Here is a 21,841-nt window from a genome sequence, read left to right on the forward strand (position 1 = left end):
CCCTCCGGGTTGCGCAGATGCGGGAAGCGCGCGCAGTGAGCAGCTGTGATTACACCGTCATGGACACGAGCGCATCACATCAGAGTTGAATCGGGACGTTGCCAACAACAAAAACAAAGACATTAGCACTCCCCACTTTTCTTCGGAATATAACAGACGGATTCAGACGTCGCTTGTGTGACTGGAATATGCCCAGCAGACGGACTCTCGCAACATGACAGTCTCGCGCTGGAGGAACTCCTGCTCGCGCGCTTCATGAGGAGTCTCGAGGCCACAGAGCCGCCGCGCGCCGCCAGATGTGCTGCTGTTGTTAACCCCAGGCAAAACACCGCGAGACGAACACCAGCCTGACGACACTCTACGCCTTTTTTAACATTTCCACCAGTGTGAAAGACATGACATCGGCTGTCCTGTTTGAGGAGCAGCTGGGCGAACTGCCCGACTAGCATGTGCGGCTAATCTCGGGTGTGTGTTAGCGGCTAATTAGCGTACGAGCGCTGCGCGAGACACCCGCGACACTCTAACGGCTGACAGGACAGAGACGCGAACACTTTCACACTCGTTGAAACGGCTTAATTTTAATTACAAACAGTTTTCCCTGCAGAATGCGGTGTTTCGCGTATCTAAAAGCCTTACTGGCCCGTAAATGTGATAGAGTCTGAGTTTGTTTTGAGTGTGTGCGCGCCGCAAGAGCGGCTAAAGTTGTGTGGTTGTTCCCGGTGCTGGGAGCGCGCGGGGCCGATGCAGAGCAGCCATGCAGCACGACTTCAGCTCCAGCGAGGAGAGCAGCGCGAGATGGCGAGGCCTGTTCGTGCAGGCACTGCGAAAGGTACTGACCCTTTTCGGTCCCTCATTCACACTTTTCACAGTGTTTACATTAAATCTCTGGCGTAATTAGTTAGTTTTAAAGAGTAATTATGCAGAACTGAAATCCAGAGTTCTCCCCATATGGTGATTTGCACAGCTGTAGATAGTGTCTGTTTTTAGATGTTCCTGAAGGATGCATCCGTGCAAGATGCAAACAATGTATCTTTACTATTGGCCACGGCCTTAACAACATACAGTTACGGTTTCATGCATGACACACTCACTTTGACGTGACATGTCATGTCCAGTGTCTAGGTGGAGTTCAGTGTTGGCTTTTACTTTTGGATGGGGCTTTTTACCTTTGACCAAACAGTCCAATGTATAACTAACTCATGCACTGTTACTTCTATGATGCAGTGATCTCGGGGCTTCCCTTGCCAGAATAAATGTCAAATGTATTCCAAATCTCCCTCATGTCTTCTCACTACTGCAAGGAAAATATCTCAGCACCATCAGGAGACTCTTGGAGCAGATGGTGTGTGTGAATGTTTGTGGTTGTGAGAGAAAGATTTTGGCTGCATTTAATCTGATGCTGAAAATGATTTTTGATTCCAAACAAACAAGAAAACCCTTAGAAATGTATGTGAAGTGAGTGACTCACTCAGACACTTGAATGAACTTTAATTATAAACAATCTATTTACAGATTTTTGCTTAAAGGGATAGTTCACCCTAAAATAAAAAATTGTCGTCATTTGTTTACCCTCATGCAACCAATGTTGTCCCAGACCTGTATGTATCTTTCTTCTGCTGAACATAAAATATGTTTTTTTCATACAATAGAAGGTAACAGCAACCAAAACTAGTTAACAACATTCTTCAAAATAAATAGTGTTTCTCAGAAGAAAGTAAGTCATACAGGTTTGGAACAACATGCGAATAAGTAAATAACAGTATTTCATTTTTGGGTGAACTGTCCCTTTAATTCATTCTAATTCACATAAAGCAATAATAACTGATCCCAGTTGGGAATAGTGAACAATATTATTTTTTACTTTTATTGGTAGAGCTGTTCTGTTTGAGTTATATTATTCATCCAAACCTACACTTTCAAGAGGTAAATATACAGAGCATCGCTCTGGATGTGCACTCGCATCTTTCATTTTCTCTGCCTACTCTCCCATTCTCCACATCAATACTTTTCTGTCTGCTACTATCATCCCCCCATCCCTGGAGAAGACAGAGGGTTAGAGTGTGTGTTTGTATCTGCGTGTGTGTGTGTGTATGTGTGTTGTGGGGTCCCAGTAGAGTAGCTCTCAGTGCCTAATGGAGGACAGCATGTAACCAGACACTAGAGCAGAGATCACAAGCCATCTCTCATCTGTGTGTGTGCTTGTGTGCATGCATGCATTGGCTTTGTGTTTTCAGTCAGTATTTCACTTTTGGACTGCATAAGGGAATTAAATTTGTATTCAAACCTGTGCTCACCTTTAACCTTTCACCTGTCGTAACACAAATGCTGTTCTCGCTCACACTTTTCTATAACTGGTTTTGCCACAGTACCTGAACAGACTGCATTCCTATTAAAGGACACAGCCCAGTAAAGAGGGAGGGGGATAAAATGGGAAAGAGTTTTTTTTGTCTCATTTGTCCACCAAACAGAGCTGAGAAGGTGTGTGTGCATATCAGTGTACTTATGTCAGATGATGTCATGCTGCCTTTGTAGCAGTGTAGTTTCCTGTGTGTATATCTATAAATGTGTGAGAGATCTGTGATCCCAGACCGGATTGATTTTTTTTCAACAATTTATATTTTTATTTTATGTGCTTTTGTCTTTCCATTCCTCCCCATTCAAATGGATCTGTGGTTCCCTTTATAACATTGCTCTGTTTTTAAATGTGCAGGTGCAGTTACAAGTACATCCAAACCTGTCGGCTAAAGAAGACGCACTCCAACACATTGAGGCGCTCATACTACAGCTCCTGAACAAGCTGTGTGTCACACAGCCTAGAACAATAGCTGATGTTGAGGTACGCGCACACACCAGTGATGGGCGATATTATGGTATATAGTGTATAGGAAAAATGTCAACCGGCAGAGGTTGTTCTGTACATATTGATATATTTATGTGAATATTAGTAGGCAGGGCTAGCCTGACGTCGTCATACTCAGATTCTAGTCAGAATGTGAGTCTGATACTGCTCCATTGGGCTGTGATTATGGGGCGTGTGTCAACCGAACCTGGAAATAAAAGGCCTCTGCACTCAATTGGATAGACCTAGAACCTGACAATTTGATTGGTCCGAACAATTTTTTGTTCGGGCATAATAGTTCCTCAACGGATCGAGTCCAGAACGAACTTCCCGACCTAACACCTTTTGTGGGCGGGGTTTCGGGCTGGCATCCAGGCTAACGCCCGTTTCACACATACTCCGTGTGCAGTGCGTATGCGGTACAGGAGCAGCACGCGCTATAGTGTTTTCACAGTGCGCTACTGATCCGCAGTTTCTGTGTGCCACAAAATCAAAAATGGCTAAATAATTTTGATTTTAAATCCAAACGTTAACTTTGACATTGTTTAAGACATTGAAACAGTATGAAAATTAATTTTAGTTTGTTTTACATGTAGTTTCCCCCGACCCCCTCCAAAAATATATATCATGTATTTTTTGAGGGGGAAAAAATCATATATGATGGCATTTTGCAACTTTTGAGACAATAATCATACTTTTTTGTTTTTCTTGACCCTGTAATTTAGTAACTGTAGAACACATTAACTGTAATTATTCGTATATGATGAAATTATTACAGTTTCTTGTCAATCTATGTCTATTTTAATGCGAACAATGTGCTGCCACTTTAATTCAGTGCGGTGCAGCACAGAAAAAATAGACTCGGTGTGGAAACGATCGTTGCACTGCTGTATACTATGCTGTATGCACCTGGAACGGACCGCCGGACCGCACCCACGTGCAGTGTGAAAGCTCTAACCGCATACGCACTGTAAACGGAGTATGTGTGAAACGGGCGTAAGGCAGGGCTGCTTTATATTATTTACCCTTGACTGATGAAGAAACATGGAGCAATGTAAAAATATGGATCAGGGTATGTCCTAATCATTCAAGACAAAGAAGTTTTTGTTATTTAAGGGTGCAACTTAACATATTCGACTGATATTCCAATAGAGGTGTGTGTATGTCAGCTGTTTTTTAACAGCTTCAAATGAGGCTCATCCGGTCAGAATCTTAGTCTAAACTTTTTTTCATATAACTTAAAAAATTCGGTAGTCAGCACGATTTTGACCAGTGTATAGGCTTTTCCCTAGGGATGCGCCAATACTGCCATTCTTTGCCGTATCGGGTGTGGTTCAGGCGAGAGCGATCCAAATCCGATAATGTGCGTATACTATTGTTTATAAGCCCCACAAAAGGCACAAAAGAAATATAAAGCATCACAAAGTTTCCGTGTACTATATTATAATTGTTCTGAAGCCATTCGAGTTCGCTTACGACAGTCAACATGATGAAACTCTCTCCAAGAGGATTCAATGTTACTATTATTATACTTGATCTGTAGATAAAGCTCTATGGTTTCGCATAAAACAACTTTATCTTGCTGGACTTTATTGCTGTACCTTAATCATGTTACTACTACTACATTCTACTGGGTGTCTGTTAGATCACAACAATGGAGTACAGAGCACTATAATTGTTCTTCACGCGCACAGTACCTGAAATTTATAACTCTTAAAAAAAAAGGCTCAATAAACTATTGCATAGATGGATATTGTATAATACACTACACATCAATATGTCTTTCCTTTGTGCTTTAACTTTTCAATGCGGACTCGACACGCTGCGCGTAGTGACTCCATGTTGCTTCAAGCACATCATTCTGCGCTCGGGATTAGGGGTGCGCCGATCCGATACTCCGTATCGGTATTGCTCCGATACTACCAATATTTGCCGGATCGGATATCGCCAGAGGAGACCATCCAAATCCGATCCGATATTGTAGCCTACGAATGTTGTTGTTCTACAACACAAAAGGCACAAAAACATTATAAAGCACTATAATGTTTTCGTGCACTATATTCCAAGTTTTCTGAAGCCATTACATATAGTTTAATGTGAGGTACAGATTTATATCGTTAAATTAATCTTCACCTAAGTGCTTCCCTCCGCTGCGGCTGTCAGTCATTCTCCATTCAGCGCGTCGCGCTCGGGTAAAACAGTCAACACGATGAAACTCTCTCCAAGATGAGTCAATGTTCCTATTATTATACTGTAGATCTGTAGATAAAGGTCTATGGTTTGCAGAAAAGGACTTTAACGTGCTGGAGTTTCACATGTTACTTTCTACCGGGTGTCTGTTAGATCACAACACAACTGATCAGTGATCACAACACTGGAGTAGAGAGCCATATAATTGCTCTTCACGCGCACATTAACTGAAATTTAAAACTGTTAAAAGGCTCAAACTAATGAATAAATAAAGAAATATATGTATATCTTACTTTTGTGCTTTGAACTTTTCAATGCGAAGCACTGCGCGCCGTGACTCCATGTTGCTTCGAGCGCATCGTTCTGCGCACGGGATGCGCATAAGTGTTTCGTGCCGCTCTGAATTGGAGCCTTTCATATTACAATACTTTTGCGCAATGGCAGTTTATTGATAGCCTTAGTTGTTCTGTCCAATCTGTCATATGTTGCTGCTTCATTAAAAAGTTGCACTTAAAATTTAAAAATAAATGTCTTTTAATTATATAGTATATATTTTGTCTGTATTGTTTTAAAAGTAAGGACAATAATGTTTAAGTCAAGCTTTGATGCCTTTATCAAAAGAATAATCACTGTCTCTTCCCCACAGTGAGGCATACAGATACAGTTTATTAGGTAATTTGGCACTTTTTTTTTAATTATTATTTTACTATCGGATCGGTATCGGCCAATACTGAATCCCAGGTATCGGAATCGGTATTGGAGGCAAAAAAGGCGGATCGTGCCACCCCTACTCGGGATGTGCATAAGCACTTTGTGGAGTACTGTATTGGAGCCATTCATACTGTGGCGGAGGCAGAAAGTACATGATGGGTGGGCCTCTAAAAGTGTGGGTAGGCCGGAATAATTCGCATCATCCAATGTTTTTCAACTGGCTTAATTTGGGAGGGAAAAAATGATGGACTGTCCCTCAGTGGCGCCAATTCACTAAAAGTCAAGGTATGGCAAGTTCAAATGACTTTATTTAATTTAACAATATTACTCGATAATATCAATTCAAGGAAATCAAAAATGACAGATAAGAACAAGACAAAACTGCAGTTACAACATTAACCAACAGCATCAACCGATTAAAAAACCTAAAAAATAATCACATATTTGGAAATAACCTGGTAACAGGCAGCTATATGAATGAATAAAAATTCCATTACGATTCTACCAAAAAAAGGTGAAATAGAGATCTCATAAATTAGTGAATTCGGTTGGTTTAAAAGCCTCTATAGGCCTACGTCGCTTAGCAAACACGATGTATTTTATCTGTTTAAAGTTTATTTACCCATTCACTATTTTTCTGTGACTATCTTTGGGACAGTTCACACAAAAAGGGAAATTCAGTGGTTTACTCAACTTGATGTTGTTTTAAAGCCTTATTACCTTATTTTTTTCGGAACACAAAAACACATTTAAAAAAAAATCCCTGCTGCGCTTTCATGCAGTAAAAAAAAAAAAAAAAAAAGAGGATTCAAATGTCATAAAATAATCCCATGCAAATCGTGCTATATTTGTTCTGAATGTATACTGGAAACAAACCGAAAATGTTATTTATTATTAAGTGAAAATCTTGGCCTCGCCATTGCTACATACACGCAAGCACGCAGCAGTTTGCACTAGTGCGCCCAAGAAAAGTTAGCCTATGTTTCATTTTTTTTAGGATTTCAGCTTTAATACATTTTAATTACACAAGGCTACAGTATAAACCTCAGAGTATGTGTATTTATCTCTGTTGTGCTCAAGTCGTCAGACAGTCAGTTTTTGCGTGAATGTTAGAACAAATAATGGGCCTATATACCCAAGTCAATGTATTATTCTTTTCTTTTTGTATTAGTATTTAAAGATATTAAAATTACAACTAATTTAATCATTTATATCTTGATGCATTTTATTTATAATAATTTTTTTTAGCACTTGGGTATGGCAAGGTGGCTTACAGTATAAGCACTGCCAGGTTTTGCAACCGAGAGGCCCCAGAAGCGAAGAATTCAAATCAACGATGCATTTATTGAAAATCAACTTTTGAACAGTCGGGCAGCCGAGTCCCGAGCCACCAACAGGGCTGAGGCTAAAGGGTAGGTTAACCAGGCAAAAGGGTTTGCAATGTTGTTTTATTTTTGTAATTCCGCTGGGTGCCACTAGTGTAGTAGCAGAAATGACATACTTCACTTCACTCATTTTAAGCTTTAAGCTCTATTGCTCAGTGCGATCACGTAAAAAAAGGAAAAGAAAAACACATCAGGAGAGAGAGACCCGAGTCCTGTCAAACAACTAAGTTAGGCCTATATCACAAAGAGAAATTACATTGTCTGAGTCCTGTATCGGCAAACTGCCATACACGTGAGTCACTTATATGTATACATTTCAGAAACCCCGTGCTCACAAATATTATATGCAAACAATATTCCATAACAATGCCACGGCGGGCCAGACTAAAAACCCATAGCTTACCTTGTATGGCTGATGTTTGTTCTTAACAAGTCAGTCGGCTGCGTTTTGAATTGAAGATGTTGATATCGTCATAAACTAATTAGCCTATCTGTTAGTTCTCTTTTCAAACGACAAAAGTGACAAGTTGTTACGGCGTCCTGTCATCTTTGTCAAGATGTTTTTCTTTATTAAATGCAGCATAGATAGCGGTTTAGCCATTTTTGTAATAACATAAAAAGGCGCTGCTAGTTGCTAGTAAATCCGGATAGTTGCGCGAAGAAGAACATTACTACTGGGCGCTGGCATGTGACATAACTGAAGAGACTAATTAGCATGTTCTTATTAATATTAGAATAGAGATTTAATGCATGAAAAAACAAAACACATTTACAATAAGTATTGAAGAATTGTTTAATGTTAGAAAATTGTATTATCAAAAAAAATGTCCCTGGATCTGACTGGGTGGGGCAAGCTGTCAATCGTTTGCGCAATGAAAGATTATTAATAGCCTTTCCTGTTCTGTACTATCTATCATATGTTGCTGCCTCATTAAACAGCTGCGCTATACATTTAAAAGATGTCTTAATTTATATATACTTGTTTTTCATGAATGTATTTTACAACAATACAAAGAGCAATGTGTAACGTTTTACCAGATTAAGTGCTTCACTTATTGTCTCTCATTTGTTTTCCACTAAATAGTTTTTTTTTTCACTAAATGTTCAGATTTTATACAATTGTTGTGCACTCGTGATTTTTCTAGAGTAACTTTGACTGCTGAATTATCTAGTTTATAATAGCATTTTTGTCATAGATTATGATCATATATTTTTTTGATTTGTTGTTTTTCTTTATAATTAAGTTGTCTGTATTTAGTAGATTATCAGTTCAACACACAGAGTTATAGAAATTCTACTTGATTTATAAAAAAAAACTGCGCAGGTATCGATCAATACTCATAATTTTTGGTATCGTTCTGAAAAAATGGTATCGGTGCATCCCTACTCTTCTCTATTGGAAAGTCACACACAACCACGTCACATAGGCTAGATCTATGAATATTATTATAGTCCAGTGGCTGCAACCCTACAGCGTGCGCATACACTGACACACACACAAATACACTCTCTTGTTGTTTTTGTTGAAAGGAAAGGCTGTGTTGTTCTCTGCTTTTCACCAAATAATTTGCACACTTAACTTATTATTTTCATCTTTTTATATCCAAAGCTAATATAGCAGCAACATTGAAAGCTCTGATTTCCGTGTTTAGTGCAAAAGCTCATGTGATTGGCTGCCACCGGCTCGCCGTTAGGGCAGGTAAAAAAAAATATATTTTTTCGAAAATCGTTTCTTAAAATGTGGTTGATTCAATATATATTCTCAAAAAACCAAACCACTAATCAATCTTTTTTACATATTTAGCCTATTTCTGCAAACATCGTCAATCTTTTTACTAGTCTTCTCCACTAGATGTCCTCCTGTTATGGCGGACGCAGGTGCGCCTTTCAGCATGAAAGATGTTCCGGACATTGAAGAAACTGTCACTGTCCCGATCGGACCATTGCTGCATGGTCACGAAAGTTTATCGTTTGCATGCCTTTTTAAGCTTTGCTAATTTAAACATTCAAGCTCAAAAGTGTGCTGTGAGAAGTTTTATTTGACGCAGAAAGAAGTTTTGTGAGACGTACATAAAAAGCTGCGTCTCAGACAGCGTGCAAATAATATAATCCCGTCTCTTTGCACTTGAATGGACAAATTCACACACATTTATCTCAAAATGCCCGCCATGGCGAATATCTTAGTAAACATAGGCCTAGTTGGTTATGTCTTAAGTGAACGTAAACACTTAAGACAGCACATGTATCATTATATTGGATCCATGCATTGTCTTAAAGTTACAGCAGCATAATATTCCTTAATATAATTACTATTATTATTAATATGATAATTATTTTTAATGTTAATCAAACAACAAAAGAAAAAGAATTAGCTCACTATGCTTCACTGAATATCTTTTTGGCAACTTTAATAAGGATTAACCTTTATTTAATTTGTACAGTTAAGATTATATGCAGTGTTATTTTACATTTGATTACTTCATTCAATTTCTGTACCTAAACGTATTATTAATTAATTTGTATCTTTGTTCTATTGTATTATTTATTTGTGCTATTGCTTGTAGTTTGATTATTTGTTCTTTTTTATTAATGACTGTTTACTTGCCATTAATAATTTTCAAAATATTTGTTAGGTAGTAGTTTTAACTGGTGTATCAAAATTGAAATCGAGAATTGTTAAATTTCACTGGTATCTATAATTTTTGTTTCATAACCTTTATTTATTACAATACAAGGATACATGGGTTAAAAACAATAATTATTATATTTATTTATTTAATTAATTAATTCTGTGGTGGGCCGGTGAAAATTGAAATCATTGAATCGAATCGAGATCTTGAAGAATCGGAATCGAATCAAATCGGGACATCTGTATTGATACTCAGCACTACCCGCTGTGCAGTACAGTCGTACCGTGTACCAGCTGCTTTGACACGATTATCAGCTTAACTGACTTGTTAACTGATCATGTTTTACATACACATTTAAATTACTATACGTTCACACCGCCGCCGACTTGAGCTTCCAAAGCTAACGGAAGTCATTCATTTTCAATTGAAGCTGGCTTCTTTCAGCTGCAAGGAGCGTCAAATCCATCAGCGTCGCGTTTTAGGCGTTTTGAGCGTCAATCAGAAAGTTGAAAGTAGCTCAACATTATGGTAATGAGCTATGACGCGGTGCAGCGGCAAAAGCCAGCAACCAATCGGAATATAGACGTCCTTCGAGCTGGCTGATTCCAGAGAAACATACCATGTTAACTTTCGTTCCTACCAAAACATTAGTTCCGAGGAAATAGAGGAGAAGCTAATAATCGCCGTTGCTGGGTTTCCTATCATTTATGTCCGACGTCTAATCCGCAAATACATACAGCAGCACCAAACACAACAACTACGCGATTATCAATGATCCAGTGATACACGTTTGAGAATGAGCGTAACTTTTATTTGAAATATTTACGAACGCTCGTTTCAAGCGGGAATGCAATTCATTTGCTCACGGTAACCAATTTGACCAATTGCACTAATGCAAATAATAATAGCTAATTATTATTTTTTTCCCCCCGATCAAATGTGACCAAAACGGTTATAAAAATGCTGTCATTATAAAAGGTTTCTTCAAAGTATTGTCGCTCAAGTCGGCGGCGGTGTGAACGTACAGTTACATGGGAAAAATAACTTGAATAATTGACCTGAATTATTCATCTCATTACAGTATTTAATCACCTGGATTATCCAAGCATTACCACATGGTCATTAAAATAACAAAACCTTTTTAATTTAGTTAAATTTCGATCAAAACAAATATATTGTAATATACTGTTACATTCAAAGATAATTATTTATAACATTAAATAACATTTTGGTTATGCTGCCCATCATTAACACTACAACCCAGCACTATTAAATTAAATAAAAAATTAAATAAAAGAGAGGTCTTGTCACCTTTGGCTTGATGTGTGTTCACAGGATCGTGTTCAGAAGACGTTCCCGAATCCCATCGATAAATGGGCCATGGCAGACGCTCAGGCTGCAATAGAGAAGCGCAAGCGAAGGAACCCACTCCTGCTGCCAGTCGACAAGATACATCCACTACTGAAGGTGCAAAAAAACAAAAAACACATCTTACTTAATCTACAACATTCACATACTATCGCACAGAGTAACACGTGTCTGGTTTTGTGTGTGCAGGAGGTCCTGGGCTATAAGATCGACTATCATGTGTGTCTGTATATTGTTGCTGTGTTGGAGTACATCTCAGCTGACATCCTCAAGCTGGCTGGAAACTACGTGAGCAACATTCGACATTACGAGATCAGCCAGCAGGACATCACCGTCTCCATGTGTGCTGACAAGGTCAGAAATGTGTGTTCGTGATGCGTCATGTGTGTGCATAAAAAGTTTTCGTTTCCTGAAAGTCAAAAAAAAAGTCACCTATTCACTATAGGATATTACACCTTTAATTATGACGATTATTAGGATTGTCATACGACTATCATTCTATTGTGTCTGAAACATGGAGAAAAACCTTCTTAAAAACTAATTAAATTATAAATTAAATCAAGATAGGCAATTAATTAAGAAACAGAAACTAAGTCATTTGCAGTCTTTGTTACACTAAATTTAATTATCCATGAAGTTCATCAAATCTTAAACCTGCAAAATATGTCAGTGGTTCTAGGGTCAATGACAAATAAAGTCCTAAATGATAAACTAGATGAAAAGTCTAGTTTAAAATACATGTCAGGTTCTGAGAAATCATGTTTTTTCATTCTGGTTTCATGTTTTTACTTTCATACCCTAACGATATTGTTATCTAAAACCAAACTATCTGAATTGTTTTGATGCTTACTGACCTTGAAAAATATTGTGCTCTACAGAGGTCTGTGATATTATTATGATTATCATTGTAATGGTTTATAATAACAATAATGATAATAATAATAATTATTATTATTAATATTATTAATAATAATAATAAAAAAATTGTCCCTAAGCTGCCCCACTCCATTACACTAAAGAAATAATGAAAGATTATTCTGGACTAAAAGTTCTGAACACTAATAAAAATGTATTACATAAATCATAGTAATAAGTTCCAATTAAATATTTTGATGTAATAAGAGCCCTAATATTGCTTTTGTGCGCCTTCAGGTGTTAATGGATATGTTCGATCAGGAAGAGGAGATGGGGCTGGTGTCTCAGAGTGTAGAGGAGGTGTCTTCCTCTGGTGTGCTCACATATGATGATCTGGTGCGTCTGGAGATCGCTGAGGAACGTCAGTATCTGCGGGAACTCGATCTCATCATCAAAGTATTCCGCCAAGCCTTTATGTCCAATAGCAAACTCTTCTCCTCTCAGGTGTGTTCTTCTGACCAATCAGAACAGGATTTGTCTATGTAAATGAGCATACATACTGACATCAATTTGCAGGGATTAGCATTCTACATTCTCTTTATTATCATTTATTCTCAGTTTTCTCTCTCTCTGTGATGTGTGTAGGATGTGGAGCTGGCATTCAGTAATATTCTAGAGGTCCATGAGTTAACAGTTAAACTGTTGGGTCTTATTGAGGATGCTGTAGAAATGACAGCTGATGGGAGTCCACACCCCCTTGTGGGCAGCTGCTTCGAAGACCTCGCTGAGGTACAAATAAAGTCATAGACACTCATGAAAGTTCACAAATGAGAAAGATCAAACACAGCTCCAGGAGTACATTAGAGTGCTGTTAGAAATGTCTATGTCTGTGTCTGTTTTGTACAGGAGCAAGCATTTGATCCTTATGAGACACTCTCTCAGGACATTCTCTCTAAAGAATTCTGTCAACATTTCAACACTCTGATGTCCCGCCCCACTGTTGCTCTGCACTTTCAGGTCAGCACCATCACTGATTGGTTCACTGAATTGTTCACCCGACCAACTAACTCTCTCTCTCTCTCTCTCTCTCTCTCTCTCTCTCTCTCTCTCCCTCAAAAACAACATTTATTTTTAAAACTAAATGAAAATATATTTATTACGTTTAAATTTTCCATCTTATTTATATTTTAGTTTAGTACGTTTTTGTTTACAACGATGTTAATAAATATGGTATTGATATATTGTGCATCCCTTCATAATTCAAAACCTGTTTAAGTTTAACTAGGAAATCATATGTACCACATTTTAAAGGCAAGTAATACAATCTGAAAAGAGACCTGTGGGGTCAGAGAGAGCGAGGGCGGTGGAGTCAAACCCTTTATCTCTGCAGGCATGAGCTCAGATGTTCTGTCTCATGTGGTGTGTTCGTGTGTGTGTGTGTGTGTTTTAGTCAATTGCAGAGGGTTTTAAGGAGGCAGTGCAGTATGTGCTTCCTCAGTTGATGATGGTTCCAGTTTACCACTGCATGCACTACTTCGAACTGTTACAGGTGAGTACTAAACATATTCATACTCAATCGGTAACCTATAGGTATGTAATCTTGCGTTATTTGAGGTTCATTGAGATCATTGTCTCTGTAGCAATTGCAGGAGTGCAGTGAAGACCAGGATGACAGAGAGTGTTTAAAACAGGCTCAGACTGCACTGATCAACCTACAATGCAGCATTGAACGCATATATGCTAAACACCAACCACGGCGCAAACAAGGGTAACAGAAACTCCAGGGCTTGCATAACTATGTGTCTGTACCAAACACCATTTTCATCTCTTGTTCTTGTGACTCTCTTTTAGGGAGCCCCTATATCGGTTATATAGTCGTGCATCTCGAAGTAAGCAGGCAGCAATAAAGCGTATGAATGACATCCAGAAGAGTATTGATGGCTGGGAAGGCAGAGATATCGGGCAGTGCTGCAGCCAGTTCATCCTGGAGGGGGCACTCCTACGGGCTGGTGCCAAGCATGAACGGCACAACTTCCTGTTTGACGGCCTCATGATAAGCTGCAAAGCCAACCAGAGCTCCCGGTTGCCAGGGGCTGGCAGTGCGGCGGAGTTTCGTCTAAAAGAGAAGTTTGTGTTGCGCAAGTATCGCATCGTAGATCGCGAAGATTCATCAGAGTTTCGTCACGCATTTGAGCTGGTAGGCCGTGAGGAAAGCAGTGCTGTATTTGGTGCGCGTTCGGCGGAAGAGAAGAGCGCGTGGATGGCTGCATTGGTCACGCTGCAGTACCGGCCCACTCTGGACCGCATGCTGGACACCGTCCTGCACCGCGAGGAACAAGCACAACCACTGAGGCTGCCATCACCGGATGTCTACCGGTTTGCCATCCAGGACTCTGAAGAGAACATAGTGTTTGAGGAGGGAGCGCAGAGTAAGACTGGAATCCCCATTATTAAAGCCGGGACAGTGGTCAAGCTCATTGAGAGACTGACGTACCACATGTACGCAGGTACAGAACAAGAATCCCCCTTAGTTCAAAAGGTTTTTAAGATCATGACAAATGTTTGGTCAAGTGTCCTAATTCTTGACTGGTAGTGTAGGTGTTGGTTATTTGTTTTGGTCCCCGAGTATGTTTTTATGTACATAAAAACATTTTTTCCTCTTTTTCTTACAGACCCAAATTTCGTGCGTACGTTTCTGACTACATACCGCTCTTTCTGTAAACCCCAAGACCTGCTCACACTACTGATTGAAAGGTAAAGAGCACATACACTTGTGTCTCATACACGTTCAGACAAAAGTCAGTCCTTGATGTGGTAAGGCTGTCAAAAATTCTACACTTAAGTAAAGTTTGCATAAAGTTCTACACATTTGTAGAATTTAATTTGTCTCTGGCCTCTGCCATGCTGTTGTATGCAAATGTCCTGTCTTATGATTGGTCACTGTCAAAGGGAGCTTTTGAGTCTTTTGCATTAGATCAGTGGTTCCCTACCTTTTTTGTCTGACGCCCCCTTTTTCCCCAAAAAAATATTTTAGGGCCCCCCTACACATTTAATGATATTATCACTCTTGTAAGCTTGCAGCAAGGATGACAAAATGTTTTGTTTTTAAACAGTGTGTTTATTACTATAACCAGATATGTTTATGCACAAATAATAGCGTAGTATAATATTGAAAATACTATAACAAAAACATCAGTAGGCCTAGGCCGTTTGTAATTTAAAAACGTAAGCCTAGGAGTAGCCTATTAATTGGCCCTGTTTGAAATGCAATAACAAAAATATCAGCCCACTCTGGACCGCATGCTGGACACCGTCCTACACCGCGAGGAACAAGCAAAACCACTGAGGCTGCCATCACCGGATGTCTACCGGTTTGCCATCCAGGACTCTGAATAGAACATAGTGTTTGAGGAGGGAGCGCAGAGTAAGACTGGAATCCCCATTATTATAGCCGGGACAGTGGTCAAGCTCATTGAGCGACTGACGTACCACATGTACGCAGGTACAGAACAACTGAACGGCTGAACAACTGATGTGGAGGAAAAAAAGAATTAATATAGGGTATTACAAAATGACTGGTATCTGGGACCTTAATATTTGCATGTTATTTGTGAGGCTTTATCAATCAGTGTGAGGATTGCATGATTATGTCTATGACGAGTCACACAGGCACTGGGCTACACCACAGCGGTACGACCCGAACCAGTGTAAAATAGTCCCAATATAAACATTTATTATAGGTGTACCATAGTGAAACAAAAACACGGTTTGGAAAATAGATTCATGATGTACTTGCTCATATAAATTTAGTAAATTTTGAAAACAAAAAAAGTTACGGACTGCTCTTTTAAAGAGGCATTCGGCAACTATTTCAGCTTAATAAAACCGTTTAGAAATCATTTGGATGGTTTAATAACCTGTTCTGGTGAGAATGGTGACTTTCCCCGCTCCCCCAGCGTTTCCAGGCGGAAAACCAACCTTGCAACATGAGGATTAACGTCCCGGTAAGTTGGAAATAGGAAGTCTCGTGAGAAGCGAGAACGAGCGAGAAACACAAACTGCTTTATGGCAATTCAACACACACGCCGCCCTCAATGTGTATGATGTATTACCCACCTCGGTAGACATAGCTCCACACAATAAAGTTGGCCGGCTCTGATAATAATAAATGCACATGAGTAGCGGTAGATAGGGGGAGAAGGGTGCCGCAAGTGAGTTTTTTTTTACGACATTGTTGTGAAATATATGCCTCACCGCTGTAGGGGGAGCTCGTTGAGAAAACATGCGACAACAAAAGTGAAAATCAGCGAAGAAATAGCTAGGGTTGCCGAATGCCCCTTTAATGCTCACTGTTCAACACTTTTCAAAATATGACGTGACCCCCCAAAGAGCTCGCTGAGGCCCCCTTGTGGGCCGAGACCCCCCTGTTGGGAACCGATGCATTAGATCACTAAGTCTTTGCACAAGAGTTTCATTACACTGCTGAGCAAACATTTGCATCATAGAAGCATCAGCCAATAAAAAGAAAGGAATTATTCCACCCTAAAATATTGACATGTCTGTCAAGGAGTTTGTTTCCTTTACACATTTGTTTGCCTACATAACATTGTCTTGATTTTTCTTGTTTTGTTTGCCTTTCATTTTGGGATGTACCGTATATGCATGTAATTTGGTTGTATTTGTTTCCCCATGATGCTTCAGGATTGAGATTCCAGAGCCCGAGCCATCAGAAGCGGACCGAGAGGCACTCTGGAACGGAGAGCAACCAATGGCAGCTGAGCTCCAGAGATTTCGCAGGGAATACGTGCAGCCTGTCCAACTCCGGTAAAACAAACACACATTCTCAATTGCCATGCACACTCATACATGATGCACTCATAATATTATAACAATTTAAAATAACTGTTTACTATTTGAATATATTTTATGTATTTTATTCCTTTGATGGCAAGGCTAAATATTTAGCATCATTACTCCAGTCTTTTGTCACATGATCCTTCAGAAATCATTATGTAATATGCTGATTTGGCACTCAAGAAAGATTTATGTTTATTATCTATGATGTAAACAGTTGTTCTGCCTAATATTTTGTTAACATTCTTTGATGAATAGGAAGTTCAAAAGAACAACATTTATTTGAAGTAAAAATTTGTTGCAACAATGTTAAAGTCTTTAATGTCAATTTCGATCATTTTAATCCATTAATTTGATTTAATGCATCTTTGCTGAATAAAAGTATTAAATAAATAAAAAATCTTACTGACCCCAAACTTTTGAACCATAGTGTGTTTATATAGTGTGTTTTTTTTTTTGTTTTTGTTTTTTGTGGTGGTGGTGGGCTTGTTTTTGTAAGACTCACATGTATCCTGTTGTTGCTCCATGTTCTCTGTGATCATTTCAGTCAATGTGCTGTTGTATATTAAGTCACCACAGTGAGCATGTCGGTCTGATGTCTGTGTGTGTCATTAGGGTTCTGAATGTATTCCGTCAGTGGGTGGAACATCATTTTTATGACTTTGAGAATGATCCTGAACTCTGCGGAAGACTTAAAGAATACCTCACCAGCACCACACAGCTTAGAGGTATGTACACACATTTAATACACATTTATAAACGCATACTCAGTGAGACACACACAAGCTCAGAAACTGATGTAGGATGTTCTGTTTTCAGGTAAATCGATGCGTAAGTGGGTGGAGTCTATCAGTAAGATCATGAGACGTAAGATACAAACTCAGTCTAATGGCATTAGTCACAACATTACCTTTGAGAGCCCACCTCCTCCTATCGAATGGCACATCAGCCGTCCAGGTCAGGTCGAAACCTTTGACCTCATGACTCTTCATCCAATAGAAATTGCTCGCCAGTTAACACTTCTAGAGTCTGATCTATACAGGTGAGCCAATCAGAACTTTAAGCATGAGAATAAGAAAGACAGTACATTAACTAACTATTGTACATTTGTATGCATAGAGCCGTACGTCCATCTGAGCTGGTAGGCAGTGTTTGGACAAAGGAAGATAAGGAGAAGAATTCTCCCAATCTGCTGAGGATGATCAGACACACAACCAACCTCACACTGTGGTTTGAGAAGTGAGTAACACGCCCTTAGCCAACTGCATCGTCTCCATGAACAAAACAACACATTTTAGCTTGCAGAAAAAACATTATCACCAGTCTCAATATTTTAAATTATATAAGCACTTTAATTCTCTGTATCTCTCTCTGTCATTCAGGTGTATAGTAGAGGCTGAAAATGTGGACGAGAGGGTTGCTGTATTCTCCCGTATTATTGAGATCCTGCAGGTGTTTCAAGAGCTCAATAACTTTAATGGAGTTTTGGAGATTGTAAGCGCCATCAACTCAGTACCGGTGTATCGTCTGGACTACACCTTTGAGGTGACCTGTTCATTTATTATGGCTGGGTAAAAAATATCGATTTCTCAATATTAATCGATTCTCATTTTTACGAACCAATATCAATTCTTAAATCTTAAGAATAGAGTAAGCCCCATTCACACTACAAGCGACTTTGTCGCTGCATGTCGCCAGTGACTGGCGATGAGGTCGCTAGTGTGCGTTCCCACTACTGGTTGCCTTTATGAATGACATCCAATGACAGCGAATCAGTTTTCTTGCCGCTCCACTCCTATTGGTTGTCGCTCCCGAAAGTCGCTCTTCATTTGCATAAAGTTATAAACAGATCTCAACTTTGTCCCGTCGCCAGACACGCCCCATCCGGTCGCCCGCATCCCATTTGAAATGAATGGTATTGTGTCGCTTGTAGTGTGAACGGGGCTTTAGTCATCCTGTTTTTATTTGATGAATGAATGGAACATTGTAGCACGCATCCCATCCAATAAATTGCAATAATCTTTGTGCTTTGTTACTACTGATATGAAATAAAGTCTCAAATTTCAAATTACGTCCATTTTATTACGAAATTCAAAAACAGAAATATCGTTCTGGCGCTGTGGCGTAAGATCACTCTGGCGCAGCTCAAGAGAAGCAGCAGCGCAGAGCGCACATGATCTTCTCTTCCGCCTTAATACCAGTTACAGCGCAAAATAAACATGAATGAGCATCTAAAAGTGAGTTAAAAGATAGAGAACAACTTATCGAAATCCGTATCATGTCACATCAAATCGTTCAATCAGTGTTTCAACTGTGGAAAGATGTCAGTTAAACAACTTGTAAACAATGTCATGTCACGTCACATTTACCTCAGAAAAAACCTGACCATAAACTCGTTAGTCAGCTATTACAAAAAAATTAACTCTAGAGAGGAGAATTTTGCTAAATATATGCACCATTTTATATATTCATTATAATTTTTAATGTTCTTCAATATTTAATGCATGTTTATAAATCATGACAGCCACCATTAAATTGTTTTATAATTCATATTACTTTCTTATTATAAAAATAAATAAGTGTAATTTAAGTGTTTGTATAGCTACAAATCAGTTAATTTTTACCTTCAATATTATAGTAGGCTAATGAACTGACTCCATAGTTTACAGCATTAGTTAAGAGATTTGTTTTCCTTGAGAAAATTTGCCATCTATTGTACCTGATATCCAAAACAATCAATATTGAATCGAATCGGAATCGAAATCAAATCGAATTGCAAGCCTATGAATCAAAATCGAATCGAATTGTGAAATTTGTGTCAATTCCCAGCCCTATCATTTATTATTGAATGCACTCACAATGGGAATCTGAATAGTAAATTACAGATAACAGTACAGTATATGTGGTTTTGTTGTTTATATGTAGGCCGTGCCTGAGAGGAAGAGGAAGATTCTAGAGGAAGCCGTTGAACTTAGTCAGGATCATTTTAAGAAATACCTCGCCAAGCTCAAATCCATCAACCCACCTTGTGTACCCTTCTTTGGTAAGAGAAAGAGCTGCTTGTAACAAATGAGCATGTATATACAATTACACCACTCTGCAAAAATGTGGGGATGGTTATTTATTTATTTATTAAATGCTGTCCAAAGCTGCATTTATTTAGTGCATTTATACAGTAAAACCAGTAATATTGTGAAATATTACAATTTAAAATAACTGTTTTCTATATGAATATATTTGAAAATATAATGTATTCCTGTGATGGAAAAGCTGAATTTTTGCAGCCATTTCTCCAGACTTTAAAAAACAGTTGTGTTGCTTAATATTTTTGTGGGAACTGATTCTTAGATGAATAGAAAGTTATTTGAAATTGAAAACTTTTATAACATTGTAATTATACATTTCTTCACTGCCACTTTTGATTCATTTAATCTCTCCTACCTGAATAGAAGCATTAATTTCTTTAAAAATAAAAATCTTACTGACCCCAAACTTACGAACAGTAGTGTACGGCATATGTGATGTTTCCTGTCTGTTTTGTGTATTCAGGTATCTACCTGACTAACATTTTGAAGACTGAAGAGGGGAATCCAGATTTCCTAAAGCGTGACGGAAAAGAACTGATCAACTTTAGCAAAAGACGCAAAGTAGCAGAAATCACTGGAGAAATCCAGCAGTACCAGAACCAACCCTACTGCCTCAAAGTAGAACACGACATAAAGGTTTATATGTTCATCAATCACTCACACTGTTTTCCTATTCCCCTCTCATTCTCATGAGTTTAAAGCAACACCATGTCGTTTTTGCTCTCGGGTCCCCCTACAGTTGGGAAACAGTATTGTCTTCTACTACTGTCGTAAAATCTTTCATTGTTACACCAGGGGATACACGTGTGCATTTGTTGACAAGCCGATACTGTCTTGAGTTCTCGCGGGCAGACTGCCAGCGTTGCGTGTGAAATGTCTTCATCCCAGTTACATTGGCTTATATTTCAGCATGTCATATGAATATAATTTCATGGGTTTTATTTTTTTCAAATGTCAAAAGATCGCGTAGCTCACGTTTACAAGCCAGCGTCATTATAGTAGCCTATTGTCTAGTGTTTTACATAACGGATATGCTAATTCAATTCAATGTTTGTGTGGTAGGTAATAGCCATATATCGTCAATATTATAATATCAAGCTACCATAGATGAATCTGCAAATTTGAAAATCGATTTGCATTATAGCCTGAGGCAAGACACTTTCACCAGAAAAATAAATAAACAAACATGATTATCAGCCTGCAGACATTAGGATAGTTATCCTGAAAGATTATTTATTATAACCATCGTAAACTAGCATGTTCGTGTAGCTACCAGATTGATAATTCGCTACTCTACTAGTACTAGCATTTGATTCGTGAAGATAAATGGAGGACCAGATAGATTCCAGAACATGGCCAGGCCATGTTATTCAGCCTTTTACATTTCGCGCGGTAGTCAGCTCCCTGACTCCCTGATTTATTTATAAATTTATAAACACTTTATAGATGACTGACTGCTGCACTTGTGACAGGGTGCACGTTACTGAAAGAACGAGCATAGAGAGAGAGAGAGACGGTCGCGCGTGCGTGCTCTCTCACCGTGTTTAAACTGTCTTGCTCTCCCTCCAATAGTGATCCTCGTCCGGTCTTTTAATTTGTCCCTCTCCCTTTTTCTTCTTTTAGTCTCCTCTGACAAAACCCCTTTGGCTTCTTCCTTTTAGTTGTTGCTTCGGCCATGACAACAACATAAGACGGGTATCAAACGCTAGTTGGGCTCTCATGTCAGAATTTGAGGAAGGTGGGGGAAGTGACGTATGCCGTAAAGCAGTCGAATTTTGTAGTTTTTTTTTGTGCTTGGGTTCCTACCCGAAACCCGAAGTTACATAGTGCCAGTAAAAGCGATACAGACACTGTCAGGCTACGGCAGACGTATCATTCAACCTATTGTAAGTCGATGTACCATCTCAAGGGTCTTGGAAATAT

General features: G+C 38.9%; 1 protein-coding gene across 1 annotated transcript in view; it reads left to right on the forward strand.

The window, feature by feature from the left end:
• Nucleotides 1-21,841, forward strand: part of sos2 (son of sevenless homolog 2 (Drosophila)) — a 25,892-nt gene continuing 4,051 nt past the window's right edge. The window contains exons 1-18 of the mRNA XM_077236506.1: nucleotides 1-829; nucleotides 2,711-2,836; nucleotides 11,091-11,222; nucleotides 11,313-11,477; nucleotides 12,276-12,482; nucleotides 12,624-12,767; nucleotides 12,885-12,995; nucleotides 13,429-13,527; nucleotides 13,619-13,746; nucleotides 13,830-14,485; nucleotides 14,651-14,732; nucleotides 16,680-16,802; nucleotides 17,448-17,560; nucleotides 17,652-17,874; nucleotides 17,952-18,071; nucleotides 18,215-18,377; nucleotides 19,758-19,875; nucleotides 20,382-20,554. Of these exons, the coding sequence (XP_077092621.1) occupies nucleotides 755-829; nucleotides 2,711-2,836; nucleotides 11,091-11,222; nucleotides 11,313-11,477; nucleotides 12,276-12,482; nucleotides 12,624-12,767; nucleotides 12,885-12,995; nucleotides 13,429-13,527; nucleotides 13,619-13,746; nucleotides 13,830-14,485; nucleotides 14,651-14,732; nucleotides 16,680-16,802; nucleotides 17,448-17,560; nucleotides 17,652-17,874; nucleotides 17,952-18,071; nucleotides 18,215-18,377; nucleotides 19,758-19,875; nucleotides 20,382-20,554 (2,958 nt within the window). The 5' untranslated portion in view covers nucleotides 1-754. The remainder of the gene's footprint in view (nucleotides 830-2,710; nucleotides 2,837-11,090; nucleotides 11,223-11,312; nucleotides 11,478-12,275; nucleotides 12,483-12,623; nucleotides 12,768-12,884; nucleotides 12,996-13,428; nucleotides 13,528-13,618; nucleotides 13,747-13,829; nucleotides 14,486-14,650; nucleotides 14,733-16,679; nucleotides 16,803-17,447; nucleotides 17,561-17,651; nucleotides 17,875-17,951; nucleotides 18,072-18,214; nucleotides 18,378-19,757; nucleotides 19,876-20,381; nucleotides 20,555-21,841) is intronic.

This window comes from Siphateles boraxobius, unplaced genomic scaffold, assembly GCF_051911475.1.
Source record: "Siphateles boraxobius isolate OS27281-9 unplaced genomic scaffold, OSU_SipBor_1 20, whole genome shotgun sequence".
Lineage (NCBI taxonomy): Eukaryota > Metazoa > Chordata > Actinopteri > Cypriniformes > Leuciscidae > Siphateles > Siphateles boraxobius.